The sequence below is a fragment of the Papaver somniferum genome, chromosome 3 (genome assembly GCF_003573695.1).
Source record: "Papaver somniferum cultivar HN1 chromosome 3, ASM357369v1, whole genome shotgun sequence".
Classification (NCBI taxonomy): domain Eukaryota; kingdom Viridiplantae; phylum Streptophyta; class Magnoliopsida; order Ranunculales; family Papaveraceae; genus Papaver; species Papaver somniferum.
Window position 1 is genome coordinate 55,384,842 of NC_039360.1, and position 19,328 is coordinate 55,404,169.

The 19,328-nt window shown below is 35.7% G+C and overlaps 2 protein-coding genes and 1 pseudogene across 3 annotated transcripts; 2 read left to right on the forward strand and 1 right to left on the reverse strand.

Annotated features, from left to right (window-relative positions):
• The first annotated feature begins 7,000 nt into the window (after positions 1 to 7,000).
• On the forward strand, positions 7,001 to 9,717 carry LOC113356195. 2 transcript variants are annotated; one of them, XM_026599256.1, is made up of 6 exons: positions 7,001 to 7,426; positions 7,570 to 7,672; positions 7,744 to 7,937; positions 8,018 to 8,045; positions 9,152 to 9,260; positions 9,342 to 9,717. In XM_026599256.1, the coding sequence occupies exons 1-6, from the start codon at positions 7,127 to 7,129 to the stop codon at positions 9,421 to 9,423; spliced, it is 816 nt and encodes a 271-aa protein (XP_026455041.1). In that variant the 5' UTR covers positions 7,001 to 7,126; the 3' UTR covers positions 9,424 to 9,717. The 2 variants fall into 2 exon arrangements, with proteins under 2 accessions (XP_026455041.1, XP_026455042.1); XM_026599257.1 differs by having other exon boundaries at positions 7,762 to 7,937.
• A 538-nt stretch (positions 9,718 to 10,255) lies between these two features.
• On the reverse strand, positions 10,256 to 12,236 carry LOC113361270 (annotated as a pseudogene).
• A 176-nt stretch (positions 12,237 to 12,412) lies between these two features.
• LOC113356196 (DNA-directed RNA polymerase III subunit RPC10-like) lies at positions 12,413 to 15,357 on the forward strand. The gene is made up of 4 exons (XM_026599258.1): positions 12,413 to 12,518; positions 13,220 to 13,379; positions 13,477 to 13,570; positions 15,077 to 15,357. The coding sequence occupies exons 2-4, from the start codon at positions 13,266 to 13,268 to the stop codon at positions 15,199 to 15,201; spliced, it is 333 nt and encodes a 110-aa protein (XP_026455043.1). The 5' UTR covers positions 12,413 to 12,518; positions 13,220 to 13,265; the 3' UTR covers positions 15,202 to 15,357.
• Positions 15,358 to 19,328: the final 3,971 nt, after the last annotated feature.

Genomic DNA, 19,328 nt, shown 5'->3' on the forward strand with positions numbered 1-19,328 from the left:
CAAACATGAACAACGGATGGGTAAACCAACAAATTTGTTGGTTTGTTTATTGAGGACCATCATTAAGCGCGCACTTAATCTAGAGCCGCGTGGACGGAGGAAACTTGCTGGCGGGTTCAACAAAACCGCGCGGATTTCAATAATATGGCGGGTCATCGTAAACCTCGAGCGGTTAATCTAGAACCACCAACGGCTACATCCCAATTCATCATCCAACGACTCTTACTCTTTTCACTATAAATTCAGCTCATTTCAAACTAAAAACTCACACCATTTACATCTCTACCTCAAAATTTCACAATCTCATACCATCTTTATACTCATTTTCCTTCATTTAAAGCACAACTACTCATATCATCTCAATCTATCAGGAAAAAAACTCTAAAAGTCCCTTTTCTAACAAATATGGTATTCCCCTCGCAACGATCACAACAACAAATGCAACAATCACAACAACAAACACAACAATCACAACAAGAAACACAACAATCACAACCAAGAAACGGTAGAATTCGTGGTTTCAAGTATACGATGGATGAAAATGAATCAATTTATAGGAATTATATATTATTCACATTAGATCAAATCAATGGTTGTTACCAAGAAAAGAATACTTTTTATGGAAATATTTTTCAAAATAATTGTGGAATCCGCTGGTACGCTGTAACATAATATAGGAGGGCGGCATTGGCCTTTTGTTCGGGGCTAAATCCACGTACTTGTCATGCATCGTACTGATAATTGAATAAAGGTTATACCTGACAAAGCTCGACAATAATCCTTTGCGTCAAGTTGCGGCCCATGCGGAATATCGGCGCTGAAAATCCTTATCGGAATAGACACATCCATGATTAAAATAATCATGCATCATCTTATCGTGGTAAAAATGTCGATCTCGCCACGTCCATCTTCTGGTCATAACTTCATATGGCTCTAAAGGCTTTGGTATTATCCCTGATTGTAATTGCAACATAAAATTTCGCCTTCTTCTATCTTGAACTGCATCTTCATCCATTTGACGCAAAATCTCCATACACATTTCTTCTTCTTCTTCTTCATACAACATTTCATCCATATCCATATCTTCCTCCGAAGAACCGAAATCAGGATTCATGGTTGAAAACCGAAAGCGATTGAAATTAAAAAGAGATTGATCGAATTGTTGTGAATTTGTGAAATCAAACTCGAGTAGCATTTGTAGGGGTAGAAACTAGTCGTTCAGGTGACCGTTTAAAAGTAGTCGTTCGCGATCTCATCAAATCCGCCAACGATTTCTCTTTTCATTCGTCCGCCAGCGGTTTGTAGACGTCCCCGCGTTTGATCATCCCCGCCCACAACTTTTCCATAGCGCAAAATCACGTTTGCCCATCCACCTGGCTCAACAAATAAGTTGTTTTGGTGATTGCCATACGAACTGTCCTAAGGTCATGGACTCATGGACCATGGTATCATGATTCATGACCCATGTGGATACTAATTGGTAGCTATGATGTAACTAGGAATTACTGGTTAGTCCTATAATGAGAGACCCGTCTAATGACTAGTCCAGTCATAAAATGTTTTTAATCGCTGGTCCAAAAACATGTTTTTGGACCAGAAATTTTATCTCCTAGTCCATCCCACGTGTGAGTAAAATGATGCCTAGTTTTTATATTCCGAAAATAACCTTTTCTGCAATGAACATACAAGAATAGAGGATAAGAAAGTATTTTCGTTCTTCTTTTCCTTTTTTTTCAACAGCTCGGATCCAGTTTTCTCTCTGCTTCAGTTGGTTTTCTTCAATTTTAGATTTTCGATCTTAAATCCCCAGGTAATTTCTATAAACCTCTTCTTCATTCCTTAATATTTGTTATGCTTTTTGAATTTATGTTTGTTTTTTCAAATGAAATCATGATGAGCAGCTCGATTTCATGATTTGGTTGTTTTTTTCATTGTTTTCTTTCTAGATCTAGTAATTGTTATCATTTTTCTATCATGTACACTGCTCAATTGCATGATTTAATCCCATTTTTGTTCGTATTTAATATTTTTATGTTGATTTTTGAATATGATTTTGAACTCGTGCTACTATGTTGATTAGATCATCTTATTCTTTTGTTAACATATCATTTTGATTATATGTATGATTTTCGTTCTTTCTAGATTTACAGAAAATCACAATTTCAAATATTTTTCTAGATTTTATGATCCGTACATATAAATATGTGCTGTCTTTAGTATGTTTTTTTGTGAAATTTGAAAAAATATGGGGATTTGTGTTTGGTGGATGGGAAATTTAGGAATTTGTTTGTTTTTTGAAATTATTAAGACTAATGGTATGTGATTGAAAATTATTTAGAGAGAAATTTGTAAGAAAATTGAGACTAATGGTATGTGATTGAGATTTGTGCAGTTTGGATAAATGTGTGTTTTTTTGTTAATTGGAAATTTGGGGTTTGGAGAACTAGTTAGTTATCACTGCTTCTGAGAAAGTATCCAAAAGAAGCATGATAGTTCAGTAGCGTTCTGAGTATACATATGAAAGAATATCATTTAGATCTTGTACTTATCTGTAGCAATTTTGCGGTACATATTTGTATGCAATGATTTCACAGTACACATATGCATGTAGTGATTTCACAGTACATGTTTGTCTATAGTGTTTCACAATACATATTTGCTTGTACTGGGGGGAGCTCTTTTATTACATTGACAAATACTTCAAAGTTAGTTATTATAGCCCATCTAATAGCTATTAGACATGTTCGTACTACATATTGATATGTATTTTAGGTAGGATCATATAATACAAGGGTTTTTAAACAGTAGATATTAACCATGAACTAGGATTTTTAGCACTACATATTAATATGTACCGTAGGATATTTCCGCAATACATATTTCCATGTACTAATTTTCGCAATACATATTTCCATGTGCTGATTTCGCAGTACATTTTTTCCTCCCAGTAAGGTTAGTTGGTGTTCTTTTTCTTATGATTAGAGCTCACATATTCATGCCACCTATGCCTAATGAAATTTTGTTTATCAGGTGTTATGAGAGCATCACTTTGAAGTTAATGTCTACGAAATTATACAAATTATGTCCAAAATTGTTGGTTGAGTTCTTAAGGATGTTGTTTTCTTTTTTCTATAACTGATTAATGTATTATTACTTGCATACTATTACTAAACCAGTTACAGATGAATGTGCTTTCATTGAAGAAAATGCGGGATTCATTTTCGGCAAGTAAGCCTCACACCATTCTCTGGACATAGATATAACTATGTCATATTGTTGTGCATATACAAGCATAAACTAGGCTTTTACCCAGTAAATAATTAAGACCTGTTAACGGGGGTCGAGGGGGAAGCGCCCCCTCGTAAGCAAGAAATTTAGTTAACTGAATATTATCTTTCAAGATCCTACTGGTTACTCATTTACTGGTATTGGTTGTATAACAAAAATAAAAGTAAACTAGTTTTCTTCAGTACATGTGTATATGTACTGTGATATTTGCTAGCTTTTTTCTCACTACGTATCGATATGGATTATTGTCTCTTGAGTTTAAACCAAAGCTCCTTATTTTCATTGTCTCACTTGATAGTGAAAAACTCAATGTCTACTCATGTACATGTGAGAGGCCATCTTTCTGAGTCTTTTTAATATTACATAGGAAAGATAAAAAAAGATAAGCATATGATCATATTTGGGAGGACAGTCAAAAATTTTCTGGAAAGGTATTATTAGATGTGTCACATGGTTTTAGTTTGATTGAGGTTACATTTGGGTGGACCGTTTATTTTATAACCATTTGTGGCTTCTTTTGCAGTCTTACTTCCCTGAATTTGTTGACGTGGATGAGAATCAAATAGAGCAATGGAACCATAGAACCCCTCCCCTCAAGATTTTGGAGTCACCTCGAATGGACGGAGAAGCACAAGAACTTTGTCTATGAAAATCGTCATTTATCCCCATAAATGCCTAATTAGTTGCAGTTGGAAGAAGAACAAATTAACCATACATCCATCATAGCTAGCTGACTACCTCCCATCCTCCCAAACCATACCTTTGTCTATGGTGGCAGACTAGCAGTTGAGGTTAGCATACTTGCAAGCATTAAGGTTGAGAGACAGACTGGAGGAATTATCTCATCAAATTAAAAGGATCTGATACTCGGTATATATCGATATGTATAATATGGTTTAACTCGGTACATGTGGATATGTACTGGGTTTTAACTCACTACATGTCGATATTTACTAAATTTGGCTAAATTATATAGTTTTTGGCAGAAATTTCTTTTGGCTCTAGGTTACTACAGGAAGATATGTACTGCCATTATTTAAGGCTTCATACTTTTTTCTTAGTCTCTTATATTAAGTTCATACGACTAGTATGTTGTACTATAAGAAGTATTGAAACACATTAAATTTTTGTTTTGCGAACTCTTCATGTACTAATATAATTCTGAGTTTCAGTCCTGGTTTTCTTATCCTGTTAAGTTTTACAGTACATGCATATATGTATTGCATGTACTTAAGGCTTCATACTTTCATTTTTTCCAAGTATTCATACTGATTAGTTTGTTGCAAAAATATAAATATAAACTAACAATATTAGACAACGATACAACACTGCAAATAAAAAAATGGAATGAAGACATACTGCACTTTATTTGTGATGGGCATTCAAGCACCGAGCTGTTCTTATTACACAACAAAATAATGGGAATTCAAGCACCAAGTTGTTCTTATTACACAACAAAATACGGGTGGTACATATCAATATATATAAGGTATTCACAACAAAATTTATACATACTAATGGCCATTGTTAACTAATTTTCCAGTATAGGGAGATATCTACTCTTGTCTTGTAGTGTTGATACCAAAAAATTATGAATAAGTTCCCATAAGACGCCTTACTTATCATTTGCAATTGCGCGTCAGTCAATTTTGGTCTTCATTCTTAATCGTATTCACAAGAATATACAACCCCTTAAAACTAGATATGTATATTCTCCTAGGGTCTTTTGCAGGTGCTTTCTTATTCTTTTTCGTATTCTTCACATTACCTGCACAAACAAGTCATTTATTTCAGTATAAATGGATGTATATTGTAATCTAAGAGTAGATATCAACTATTAAAAACATATTGTTGGTATTCAAGCATCACAAAAAAGGAACTTTCCATCAGTACATATAGATATGTACTATTGGATATATAATGTCAAAAACATTTTGCTTGCATTCAATCATCAGAAATCAGTTTTTTACATAATGTAATATATTGTTGGTATTCAAGCGTTAGAAACTTAAGTAAAGAAGCACAAGAACACTTTTATTTTTTTTCTTTTGCAAGGTAGTACATATTGATATGTTGCATTATTTCCTTTCAGAGTAGATATCAAGGAACTGTATCCGAACAAAAAAATATGTACTGAAAAGTATGTAAGATATAAACTAGGTTTTCACACAAAACATATTGACATGCACTGTTGTTTTGAAACAATATCTATTGTTGCTTCTATAAATATGTACTATTTGTTTCAACCTAGTACATATCAATATGCACTCTTGTTCTGATACATTTTCAAGTATCACAAAATTAATATTCAATCCATATCAATATCTATTGTTGATAATCCATTACATATCGATATTTACTCAGCGAAACTTCAGTACATATTCAATATGTATTGGGTATCAGACGCTTCAAATTGATAAGATGATCCTCCTGTCTTTCATGCTTGATGCCCTCAAATTTTCTAACTACATATTGTAGGTTTGAGAAACTACAGTTCTCTTCCTTTTGCTTTTGGTGAAGTAGCTGTTGTTGTTTTTCCTTTGGTTTTTGTTGTTATACATATTTACAAAATTAATATGTAAGTATCCACTACATATTGATAGTAAGTAACACTACATATTGACAGGGTAAACAAGGTTTTCACATACTACATATCCATATTGATAGGTTTTCACATGTCAATATGTAGTTTCAATGTGTTAATAGACTACTTATGGATCACTACATACTGATAAGTTTTACACACAAAATACCACAAAATAGTAAGTAACACTACATATTGAGATGGAGGTTTTCACATACTACATACCTATATTGACAGTTTTTTCACATGTCAATATGTAGTTTCAATATGTTAATATGCTACTTATTGACCGCTACATATTTTTATGTAATTACTCCTGTAATTGTTATTTTTCTGTAATTACTTCTGTAATCAGCAGTTTTTCTTCTAGGGATTTGTATGCAGTACATATTGATATGTCCTCAAAACAGAAAAATAGAAATGAAAAATGAATGACTTAAAACTGAAGAAGCAGAGAAGGATTTGTTTTGAACCATTTACTTGTAATTCTTCCAAAGAGAAGCAACATCCAATTGAATCTGGTAGAGACTTCAACTGCATCATCAAATAATCCTCATTAACTACAACAAGTATTAGACATATATGAGCCAAAACACAATAATCCAGTATTAAACAGTTATGAGTAACAGGAAAACGAATCATAAAATCAGATCCAAAATGAATCTCCATCAGAACAACTATGTCAATCTTATACGATTTTTCGTTTTGATCTGATTTTTTTCAGTTGATTTTGTGATGGTTTCAACGGATTTTTGTAATGATTTCATCAAATCTAGGGTTTTGTCGTTGATTTTTCTTTTGTTGTTGATGACCGATTAAGAAGATCACTTGAATACGATGAGGTAGAAAAAAAAATGAGAGGAAGTAACAGGGAAAAGTTGTTTAATGGAAGAATTGCAGAGAAAGGTTGATTCTTTAGTATTCACACGTATAATAAAAAGGGTACTCGGGTCTTTTTACAAAGACCAAATTTTTTTGGACCTCCTATTAAATGTTTTTTCTGGATGGACTACAGACTAATCCGGATCGGATTTTATGGACTAAACAGGAAATTTCTCATGATGTAAATGTAAATTATAGATATATATATATATATGGGCACCCAAACTTAATGATTGAAGTTTTAAATCTGTTAGGCGAGTTGGCGACTTTTTCCATTACACGCGACCTCCGGTGCAAATAATTTAGGGTTTCTTCATTCCCCAAAATCAACAACCTAAATATTCAGAGAAGTGAGAATTTCTGGCGACAGATATGGTTCATGGGATTAATCATTCGTTAGAAATGGTAGAAACAGTTATGGGAGTTGCAAAAGTAGCTTTTGAAGCTGTTGAATTCAAGCATAATCATCTTGACCATCATCACGATGATCACAACAAATCAGAAAAAGAACAACAATATCATCAAGCTCTTTCAATCGAAGAAGAAAAAGAAATTGAAGCTCTTCGGTATGAGAATCATCGACTTAGAAACATACTCGAAGAAAATCTCAAGCTTTTTCAAAACATCTCTCAGTCTCCGTCTCCGTCTCTAACAAAGGATTGCCCTGCTGATGTAAGTTCAAAATTAAAAATTAATGTTAAATTCCCTCAATTTCAGTTGGATTGCATGTTACAGGTAGTTAGGATCGCCGACTCTATTTTTCCCCAATTACTGAGAATTGATATCTTAAATTTTCTGAATTATCCAATTTTCAGCTCTATAAACGTCTTGAAGCGGTTGTGGAATCTACTAAGTTCTTGAATCAGCTTGAATCACTTCATGAAGCATCTAATAACTTTCCTTTTGAAGAAACTACAGGTCTAACTTTTTTTTTTTGTACTTTTTTGTTTATCACTATTTTGATTGTGAACTGATTATGGGTGTTGCAGAAGCTGATCTGGTAACAGTGGAAATTTTGGTGAATGGGGAGCGGAGTCGGTGGGTATGGGTAACAGATGAGAAGCTCGTTGAAGAGCGGAGTGGAATTGATAATGAAACTTATGTAATTGTTAGTGAAGATGATGTGGTGGAAGGTGTTGCCAATTTCATGGCAAAATGCATCATTTCTAATCCCAAAACTCAGGTTACTGAAACAAAGCTTTTGAGTTTTGCTTATTAAGGTAATTATTTATCTGACATGGTTATGGTGTGTTAAAATTGCAGAAATTAACACCACAGGAGCTGCAGAAAAGTAAGTTTATACTTGAATTCAAATTAATTTTTTCTAATCTTTATACTAGTAGTCCTTGTAGCTGTTTTTATGCTAGTTGTATGCATTTGATTTATATGAAAACAAGTATCAACCTAATACCCTGTAGTTCTTTACTTACTGAATTAAGTTAAATTACCAACAGGGAAATTCCCAAACCAACCATGATATTCACATTACTGAACTTGGAGAATGAATTATGCTGTGACTGTTGTTTCGGGAGGATGAAACTTGCAAACGGGACCTTAGGTGAGAAAGCACAGCAGGAGTCATATTTGTCACTGTAGTCAGCACTAGTTATTATCTACTTCTTTCTCATTAACAACGGTGATGGATAGATGGCCCAAAGGGTTTTGTCAACAAAATTTTTCATCAGTATAGCAATTAATTTCAACGGTAGCTGACCTGTATGCACTTACTAGTGTCAAAATCCAGTGTTTAGAAAAACAAATACAGTAGCTGACCCGTACCCACTTACATGTGTGAAAATCCAGTGTTCGTTAAAAAATACAACCTTTGTTTCTTGATACTTATTAGTCATCATTCATTAGTCTGGATCATGTAGTGTAGATAGGAGTCACTCTGTTACATTTGAATTGAGAATACGTTTAATGCTGGGATTTGTACTTCCTTTCACATTTTGTAGCCTAGATGATTGGTCAGTATACAATGTGGTCGCTCACTGAACCACTTCCCTTCAGTTGTAAAAAGTTAACATCTGCAGATGAAAACAATTCTTGAAATTAGCCTTTAATTGCTTAGAAGTGCTCAAAGCATTATCTTACTGGGTTCTGCAGCTGGTCATAATGAACATATTGCATTTTGAGGGGTCAACCACTATATTTGCTTGCTATAATTTCACAGCTTTTCTCTGGTTTAATCTTGTGTTGTGCGAGAATATTATCTTTCTACAGTTTGGTACTATTTGTTTTCGCAAATGCCTGATTACTGACTGGGGCTGTTGATTAAGCTTTCTGATGGGTGCTTGAGATGTTAATAGTCCCATTCTGTTAGTGGGTTTATTAGCTTGATGTGGATTTGAACTTCTTTATGTTTGCCCTTTCTCTAACTAAATTTGGAATTTGCAGCTGTGGCCAAGGCTTTGGAAGGTGTGAACAAAATGGAGCAGTTGATGAACATCTGGCATGCTGGAACAATGTTTTATGGGTTAGCTATGTGGGGACTTGCACTGTCAGGGTTAGTCTTCTTACTTAAACGCCTGTCTAGTGTTATTTTCTTTTTGGTGTGCTCTTTTTCATAATGGGATTTGTATTGCAGGTTGTATAGGCATCGTGGAGTCCTGAAAGTGGCTGCAAAAGGGATTGGAGCATCTGGTAAATTAATTATGAAAGCTCTTTGAATGGTTACATAATCCTTTACGCTAAACATGTGAAGATCAACCAAAACACTGTAATAGAAGCTTGCTATTTTCTGTGTGTTTGTCTTATTTATGTCTTCGTCACTGGGCCCTGTCATTTGTATCAAGTCATACCTGTAGCAGAACCTACAGCTCCTGTGTATATAGTTTCAGGTCTGTTTACTGTTCCTGATTGTCTCTTGAACTTTGTAAAGTACCAGAACTATTTGGTTTCGGTTTTGAATCTTGTTTCATTTGGTTCTTTGAATGCAAATTGGCATTCCTGGCATTCATGTACTTCTTAGGTTTTCTGTTCATGTATATAAAGTCAACCTAACCGGTAACACGCCTCGCACTTTGTGGATAATTTGTCATTTTTAATCAAATAAATTAATTCTTCCTAATAGATTAAGTTTGTGAGGACTCTTTTAATCCTTCCCGATTAAGAGATGATAGTTATGTGATCTAAAGGCTAAAGCTAAGTGGTTGGTTGATGGATATCACTGAGGTTCTTATCATTCTCAGGCTTTGTAGGGTTGCTCAAAGGAAAGTTTGTTGTACGCTAAAAAAACCTGTCACTACATGAATACATTCTGGGCTTTCTATTACAGCAGATCATTTTCTGTTGACATTGACACCTAAGATGTGACCTCATTCCTGGTCTTTCTGCTAATGGGTTAAAAGACCTCGACAATGTTTCCGAGTTTCGGCTAATAGAAAGGCCAACCACAGAGATGACACAATTACTGTGTCTGTTCCTCTTACAGAAGTCTAAAAAAAAGTCTAAAAGGAGGAAAATCAAACCAAATTCAGCACGACTCATGACGAAAAAGAATGTAAAAGCTGGATGCAATAAAGGGAAATAGTCAATGCAAACATGCCCATAAGGAATAACATTGTCTGCATATGCAAGATGCAACAATGCAGCTTTGCCATTTGGTTAAAGAGTTCTGAGGAAATTTTTGCAGAACCAAAATATACATAAAACAAGGTAAAATTATATAGGCCCCAATGGCTCCTCAAAAGAAAGATGTGTGCATCTTGGGGCCCCTCTAAAGAAAGATGTGTGTAATCCTGTTGTCTGGTCTTCGCAATCTAATTGACCATGGAGAAAAAACGGAATTAAAACTGAACACAGTCCCTTCCACCTGGTAATATCCCTTCCACCTAGTAACGGTTCAAGTAGGTTCTACGTCTGAACCAGTTGCAGTCTGGGAGCTTCTGAATGGGTCCCATTGCAGCGTTTGCGACGTCCTTGTCGAAGATAAAACGGTTAGCAACACGTTTTACAGTACCTGCATCAACAGCATCAATCCTCGCCATAAGTTCAGCAAACGGGATTCTCCTACCATATGTAAGTAGCTGACGCCCAATATCTTCAGCAACTGGACTTGTTCCATCAATGTGAAGTAGAAGAGAAGATTTCAACTGATTGCGCGCACGAGTGACATCCTCTTCTGAGACTCTGTGAGATAACTTGCTCACTTCGTACATAATGGCAAAGGCTAAATCATCCAAGCAATCGGGCTTGCAAGTAGCATAAACACCAAATAGACCAGTGTCCTTATAATTGGTATTAAAGGCCATCATGTTCTCGGCTATATCATCGATGCAAACCCTCTGTGCAAGCTCTGAACCCAAGTGCTTTCCCCCTCCTGCACTCTTATTCCAGACACCCAGCATGGACTGCATGACCATCAAGGCAACAGAATCCGGGTATGTCCAAGATGCTCCACTGAATGCTACTGCGAAATGTGCAAGAGGAACATCGTCATCAATTATCCTAACCTCAGAACCAGTAAAAATTGCTGGCTCAAATTCAACCAGTTGAGCAGTAGTTGTAGGATCGGTTGGCAACTTTGTGAAATGCTTCTTTACTTGATTAACAATATCCTCATGCTTCACATTCCCAGCAGCTGCAATCACCATTCTGGGAGCCGTGTAGTGCTCCTTAATGTAAGTTTCAAGATGTTTTTTGGTAATAGCCTTAACATTGGCAGCAGGTCCAATAATGGTTCTACCCAGTGGAGAGTACTGGAACGCTGCTGCATGTAAATGGTCAAATATTACTTCTTCAACCTGGTGATGAACCTCTTCCAACTCCTGCAGAATGCAACTACGTGCCTTGGTAATACGATCCTCAGGGAAGCAAGAATTTTGCAAAATATCAGCCAGAATAGCTACTGCATCATCCACATTTTTACCCAACACCTTAGCATAATAAGCTTGTTGCTCCCTAGATGTATATGCATTGAGATGCCCTCCATATTTTCAATCCCTTCTTCCAAAGCCCTAATAGATCTATTCTCAGTTCCTTTAAACAACATATGTTCAAGAAAATGTGCAGTACCATGAGTCTCATCACATTCATATCTACTACCAGAATCCACCCAGACACCAACAGTAGCTGTACTTGCAGCTAGATTGGACTCAGTAGCAATCCTCAACCCATTCTCTAATGTCGTAACCCTAGTCTCAGGTGCAGATAAGACTTTTGAATGATCATATATAACTGGATGAGGAGAGTTATACTGAAGAAATCTAGAATCTGGGTTTTCGAGTTTTTTGATTTTTGATTTAACTTCTTCAGCTAAAGGATCATAGATCATAACATTTGGGGTTGAAGGTTTACCTGATACGATTGAAGCTGATGTTGACAAACATCTAGTAGGCTGGATACTACGAGCTGCTGCTGCTGATGATGATGAGAATAGTTTTCTAGATGATTTTTTGATGAGGTTTAGGGTTTGGTTAGTCGCCATGGCTAGTGTGTTTCCTCTGAGAGAGGAAACCCTTTCTTTTTCGTGTGTGTTTCTTTTTTTACCGGGTGATCTTGCTAAATTGTGGAGTTTTATTTGGAGGAAAGTAGAAGATCCAACGGTTGTTAAGCCCTGACATGGTGCAGATGATGGTATACATCCAACGGTCGTGATGGACCAAAGGTTTAAGACGACTTTTATTGTTATAAGCCGAGACGAAACGAAGGTGACTAGGAGATTTTTGTGTGCATTAGACTCTTGTTAAACGCCCCTGCTAAACCCTAGTTTCTCATCAATCTAAAGGAGAAACTAGGGTTCCGGAAAGCTTCCGCAAATCAGGTATTTCTCTTTTCCGAATTCTGATTCTCCATCAAAAGATTTAATCTATTTTGCTCAATATTTGATGTCGGGATTGGTCTTTTATGTTTTGTTATTGAGCCCCTAACGGCGTGCGTCAAAGGAATTGTTGTCTTATAAAATTGTCTTCGTGGAACCGCTTGGGTACAGATGGAATGTAGTTTAGTTGTAAGGAATTCATTTTAGGCAAAAAAATGGTGTTATGTGTAGAACGTCACTAAGGTGTTCTTTAATTCTTGGTAATGTTGAAATTCTGGCAATTCATTATCTTGGGGGATGCAGGAGACTAGGGAAGCTTAGGTGTGAAAGTTTGAAACCCTTGTCTTTCATTGCGGAATTGTTGTCTTAGGAGTATCCTTTTTGGTGTAATCACATCGTGCTAGTCTTATTTACCATAATAAAACCTAAGTTGAATTATAATAATCAAATTCGACTTAGGTTTTGATTATTCAGCTGTCAGATATTCTACCCATAGTTGATAATTGTAAGGTTTGTAAGGTTAAAAGAGAACAGGGTCCATCTGGGTTCGTTGTTTGGGAAGAAAATAAAGTCATATAGAGAGTTTGAAATTTAAATTTCAGGCGTTTAGACACATGCAGTCCTCAATATAGACAGTTACGACCTGTGAAACTAGAGAACTGTAATCAGTGAATAACCTTCCTTTCCTGTTTGTGTTTGTGTAGAATCATACTCAGCTGTTTGTTGTTAGAGAGTGGAAGCAGTAAAAGAATGGAGTTTTGTCCAACTTGTGGGAATATGTTAAAGTTTGATCCTGCAAGTGTTGGATTTAAAGCTAGCCTTCGTTGCCCTACTTGTCCCTATGTTGCACAAATAGAAATCAACGTAAAATCCTACACTCTAGAACATCATCAATTTCTCCCTCTGTAACAGTTTATGTTGGGGAATTTTTTATATTCTTTTTAAGCTTAAAATTTAACAGGTGAAGCTCAAGAAAAGACAACCTCTTGTGAAGAAACAGATTGAACCTATTTTCAGTGGTGCACATGCGATGGCGGTGGCCCCCAAAACACAAGGTATCATCCTCTTCCTTTCCTTTATCTGTAAACTGGGTTTTATTTTTCGTAGTAGTCTGGGTTTCAATTTTGCTGGCTATAAGTTATCAATTGATTCGCATTCAGATTCGCAGTTAACATGGTAATTGGTTCACGCATTTGGTTTCACAGTTCACATAGATACTTGGTTTCACAGTTTACGAAGAGTGTTAGTGCCCAACTATGTACAATATAATTGTATACTTCGGACGAACATATAACAATGTAGTCTAATTTATACATTTTTTGCGACGGTAGTATTAGTACTAGTTATGTTGATAAAATATGGGGAAAGCAAAGAAAATTAGTTTTGGGGATTCTAGTGATTTGTTCTGTCAAAAAGAATTATTCAGTGATATCAAACCTAAAATGGTGAAAATTGTTTGGGATATAATCCCCTTAGGCCTTGACCAATTAATGTGTTTCTCCATAAGGGTAACTAATTTTACTGGCCATCCAATAGATCTGGTATAGGATATGAGAAAAATACACCCATTAGGCTTGGAAAATCAGTAAACAGGAGTATGAAGTTAGTTATACAATCACCTAGTATGTAAGCTAACATTCTATGTTATTGAGGAATCCAGTCACTTACGAGTCAAGGTAAACAGTAAATATCCTAACTTTGGAGTGTGGGGTACACTGGTCCTAAATACCTGTGTTGGATCTCAGCCTTTCTTTACCTTATTTTTCATCTTGTGCTGCTATTTGAGTTCAAATAGTTGGTTGTTAAAAGGGAGAAGGAAATAGTTATGTCTTGATTCTGCATGTTTGTGAGGGGATTATGATAGGTCAACTTCCGGCTGTGAAGTGCTTTAACCTCAGTCTTAGATATCAGCTGGTGTCAGAGGTTTCACCTGATAATCATTTTGATGGGTTAAAGGCTTAGGCCAAATGAATTTTTTAGTGTCCCCCTCGTTATTCTCTTCGATTTGTTCAAGTAACCTGTTATTATTTTTGCTTGAATTGTTATCCTTGTTGTTTGATTGTGTTGGGTATAAGTTGGTGTGTAGTGAAGAGTCTCCATGTTACCTCATGTGACACTTAAATGAAGTTAGACTTAGTTATAGATAATTATTGTATAAATATATCTTTTTAAGATGTTCATCTGAAATTTGAAACAGTTAAAAAAGAAATCAATGGATACTGGAACCTGTGAAAATTTGAAGAAGTAATTTGTTGATGAGATGAAGCTTCTTTTTCATTTGTAATAATTTCATTGATTGGAAAAATATGTAGGAAAAACTGTCCTTTTCCTGTAATTGCATCGTCTTATACACTGAAAACAAGACCCAAGCTACTTTAACTCTTCTCATACCCCCTCTGAGATGCCTATTAACATGTTGAAAAATATTTTTAACTACACCACATGCTCATTTGGGTTGCTCCCAATTTAAACCGGTCAACATTATTTTTGCTTGTCGATTTTTCTCCTGATTACATCTAATTTATTTCGTTTATACTTTTCTTGTTTGTTCTGTAAACTAGCACAATGTCCCGGTTGCATGCATGGAGAGGCCTATTTTCAGGAGTTTCAGACTCGGTCTGCTGATGAGCCCATGACAAGGTTTTATGAGTGCTGCAAGTGCTCGAGGCATTGGCGCGAAGACTGAATATTACCGGGGTCGATGGGAATTGTTGATTTGGTGTGGTGGGACTTCGCCCCGCTCCCGTGGCCCAGATGTATTGGAACATTCTTAAATTTTTATCATGATAAGAAAGTTTCACTCATTGATAATCAATAGGTTTTATCTATTTTCTACCCCTGTTTTTCCGATACCCCGTCCTTATTAATTCTCATCCCCAATTATCCCATGTGCCACCTATATGAATTCCTATATATCTTAAATACTCTTGTAAACAGAGAGACTAGAGAAGGAGACACGAAGTAGAGAGGAAGTAGAAGAGAGAAATTATGTTCAAGAGTGTATGTTTACAAAGGTTTGGGACTCTATTTATAGAGTTACATACTTGGTGCCCAAGTAATGGGGTCCCAGAAAATGGGCATCTACCTAATAAACTTTTGTTTATAACACTCCCCCTATATGATCATTATATCTAAGCAATCGTCTCATTAAACCTTGTCAGGAAAATCCAAAGGGACAAATCCTGATCGACGGGAAAATAGTACAATTATGAGAAAACTTAAAACAGAGTTGGACATGCATATGTTGCCTCATTAAAACCTTGACACGGAAAACCCAGTGGGACAAAATCTTGACGAAGGAAAAAGATTACAACTAGATAGTCCAGTAAAATACCTTTTACTAGGATGCTCCCCCTGATAAGTACTTCAGTTGAATCTTGGCTCGCAAATCTTCGAGTCGACACTTCCCAATTTCGATAAACGAATTTCTTAAGTGCAGATGATTGTTGTGTTTTCATGAAGATATCGGATAGTTGATGAAGTCTTCCTTTGTGTTGCACAAGCAGTATTGTCTTCGATTAATACTTTTGCAGAGTCTACATTCTTCTTCAACATATTGAGAACTTGTGTCATGGATTGCTAGCTTCCCGAGATGATTTGCAGAAGATGTTGATGTAGTTTCTTCAACAAAGTGCCAAAATGTAGATAAAATACCATAAGTGAACAAAGTTATATTTGTGGTTATATCATATATAGACATCCAAATTCTCGAGGGCTTGCTATGTTGATTTGGTCAAACAAAATGACCTAGTTAATGGTGAGAATCCACCAAATAACCTAAATTGATAGAACTCCCCCTTGGATGACCACCATGTTGAATTAAATTTCCTCGCCAAAACCTTGCCAATAAAACCCAATGGGGAAAAAATTGGACGAAGGAAAAAGAGCACGAATATCAAGATTTTGAAAGAAAATTAAACGTCAACAACATATTGCCTCGTCAAAACCTTGTCAGGAAAACCACATGGGACAAAACCTGAAACAAGGGAAAAAGAGTACAATTTTTTGACGATTTGTGAATGCTAACTCAACTATATGAGTATTATAGAAAACAAGTGTCATAACTCTAGTCTATATAAGATAGACAAGTTTTAAGCAAACATGATATTAAACTGCAGATTTAAGAAAAGAAAAAAAACATATTACGCTGCTAAAGCGTGGATTTTTGTGTTTTCAAAGACTTCTCAAGAGCCCTGTAAAGTTGATAACATCAGCTAATTAATCCGGAGTCGTACCGATTTTCTAAAAAATACATAGGGGATTGTTCAACCTGACATAATCAAGTCAAGTGGCTGCCTGAATATGTTCCGAACCACATTACCTGTGTAAATGCAATACGAGTCCTTCAAGGACTACCATGATAAGAGCATCATACATGGAGAACGAATCAATCCCTGGGTCTGAGAAAAAATAGAACCTTCATATCTTTTTTACAACGAACATATTTCTCATACAACACATTACGACTACACCGACCTGTAAGTAATAGGCTTGGCAATATTAAGGTGGTAAGTCTTGGATCCCAAATCGCGTTAATTGAGAAATTAATCCAACTTAATTGGATTGAATGCCAACCAATCACGTATGTCGATATTCCTTTGCAGAGGGGTCTACAACCACCATCATTTATTTCAGTATCTACTATAAAAGAATATTCGAAAACATATTAACTAATTATGATCCCACACGATTCTCAAGCGTATGCATATCTTGAAGAAATAAATTCACAGAATTGCTGGTACCAGCGCCCACGGGCATTATAATCTCCTCCTCTTCAAATGAGGAGATAATAACTTTAAGAATGTGAATCGTGATTTTGGTACACTCAATTGAAGTACTACCAGTAGCCTCTTATGGAACGCTACTTATTTTACTAGATGTGACTGGATTTTCCTTTTAAAGAGACAAACGCTTATATAAAAGTGAATGAGACATTTCCCGCCTAGTCAATAGCATCCCTTTTCAATTCAATCATGATGGGAGAGAAACTGATATAACATTCAAGTTAATTAATACCAACTTTTGCTGGTAGTGTATAGTCTCCCCCTGATTATGGCGGAAATATTTCCATCTCATAAAAACGAAAACAAATTTCGTAAAGTATTATCCGATTAATTCGAGGACATATACTTATAATAATTTCTGGATGTTAACAATATCACGTTGGACAGTAGATACGGACTCCAAGATCCATAAAAAATCTATCCCAAAATTATAATATACTTAAGATATAAATTGAATACCAAACATGGATTTTATTGGTTATAGCCATACAAACATGGGTGAGGTTGTGATATTTCAATTATATAACAAAATATAATGTGGAATAGAAATAACACAGATACCAGAAATTTTGTTAACGAGGAAACCGCAAATGCATAAAAACCCCGAGACCTAGTCCAGATTGAACACCACACTGTATTAAGCCGCTACAGATACTAGCCTACGACAAACTAACTTCAGTCTGGATTGTAGTTGAACCCTAATCAATATCACATTGATTCAAGGTACAGTTGCGCTCCTTATGTCTATGAGAGTTTTGTTTCGTCTTTTGATAAAATCAAGGTGAACAAAAACCAATTGATAACCCGGACTTATATTCTCGATTAACATCCTAGAATTATCAATCACCTCACAATAATTTAAATTTTATGGTAGCGAAACTAGATATTGCGGAATCACAAACGATGAGACGAAGATGTTTGTGATTTCTTTTTATCTTGCCCTATCGGAGATATAATCTCAAGTCAATTGCTCAATTGAACTCGTACGATAGAAAATGGCAAGATCAGATCGCTCAACTACAAGAGAAGTAGTTTCGTCTGGCTTCACAATCCCAATGAAGTCTTTCAGTCGTTAACCTACAAGGTCTCGAGAAGAAACCTAAGGTTAAAGGAGAACCGACTCTAGCAAAACCAACTAGTATCACACAGGAGGTGTGGGGATTAGTTTTTCCAGTTGCTTGATGTCTCCTTTATATAGTTTTGAAATCAGGGTTTGCAATCCAAGTTACCTTGGTAACAAAGCATTCAATATTCACCATTAGATGAAAAACCCGATTTAACCAAGCTAATATCTTTCAACTGTTAGATCGAAACTTAGCTTGTCACACACAAATGAAATGTATTTCATTTAGGTTTGAGTAACCGTACCTAAACATGTACACTTAGTTGGTTCACAAATAGTTAACTAATGGTTAGCCATATGAGTACCTCCATATTAACCATATTCATCTTCTTCACATAACTAGTTCAAATGACTCATAAGAACTAGTTGAAGAGTTTTTCAATTGCTTAGATCTTTATAAATAGACACAATTGAAACAAAATCGGTTTGATTCACTTGTATCAATTCATGAACAATATAGCCATGGTTTGCAAAGATTTTGCATTCCTTATTGATTTATTGTTTAAGTTCATGAATCTTCCGATTTGAGAAATATAACCAGCTTGGGTACGCGTACGGGTACGTGTACCATAGCTACCGGAATTGAGTTTAGAAACTCAACAGAAATTTTCGGTCGAAAACTTCCGTGGGTACGCGTATGGGTATGCGTACCCAAAGTGACTGGTTTAACAAGTTTGCAAACTTACAAACTCAGCAGAAATTTTCGGTTCGAAAACTTCCGCTGATACGCGTACCCAACCTGTCTCCTTCACCAATACCGTATGCAAACATATGCAAACACTTGGTTTCCGTCACATGGATTTATACAGTAATGTGCGAACACACTATATATGCTTATATCCATAGTTGGTTACGTAATCTCAACTCTACATTTCAATCATTGAAACATTCTTCTATAATGTTATA

Excerpts from the sequence above, each read along its gene's own strand:
- LOC113356195 (XM_026599256.1), top strand. The coding sequence starts at position 7,127 with ATGGTTCATGGGATTAATCATTCGTTAGAAATGGTAGAAACAGTTATG. Across the intron at positions 8,046-9,151 it reads ACCACAGGAGCTGCAGAAAA|CTGTGGCCAAGGCTTTGGAA; the intron begins GTAAGTTTATAC and ends TGGAATTTGCAG. Across the intron at positions 9,261-9,341 it reads TGGGGACTTGCACTGTCAGG|GTTGTATAGGCATCGTGGAG; the intron begins GTTAGTCTTCTT and ends TTTGTATTGCAG.
- LOC113356196 (XM_026599258.1), top strand. The coding sequence starts at position 13,266 with ATGGAGTTTTGTCCAACTTGTGGGAATATGTTAAAGTTTGATCCTGCA. Across the intron at positions 13,380-13,476 it reads TTGCACAAATAGAAATCAAC|GTGAAGCTCAAGAAAAGACA; the intron begins GTAAAATCCTAC and ends AAAATTTAACAG. Across the intron at positions 13,571-15,076 it reads GGTGGCCCCCAAAACACAAG|CACAATGTCCCGGTTGCATG; the intron begins GTATCATCCTCT and ends TCTGTAAACTAG.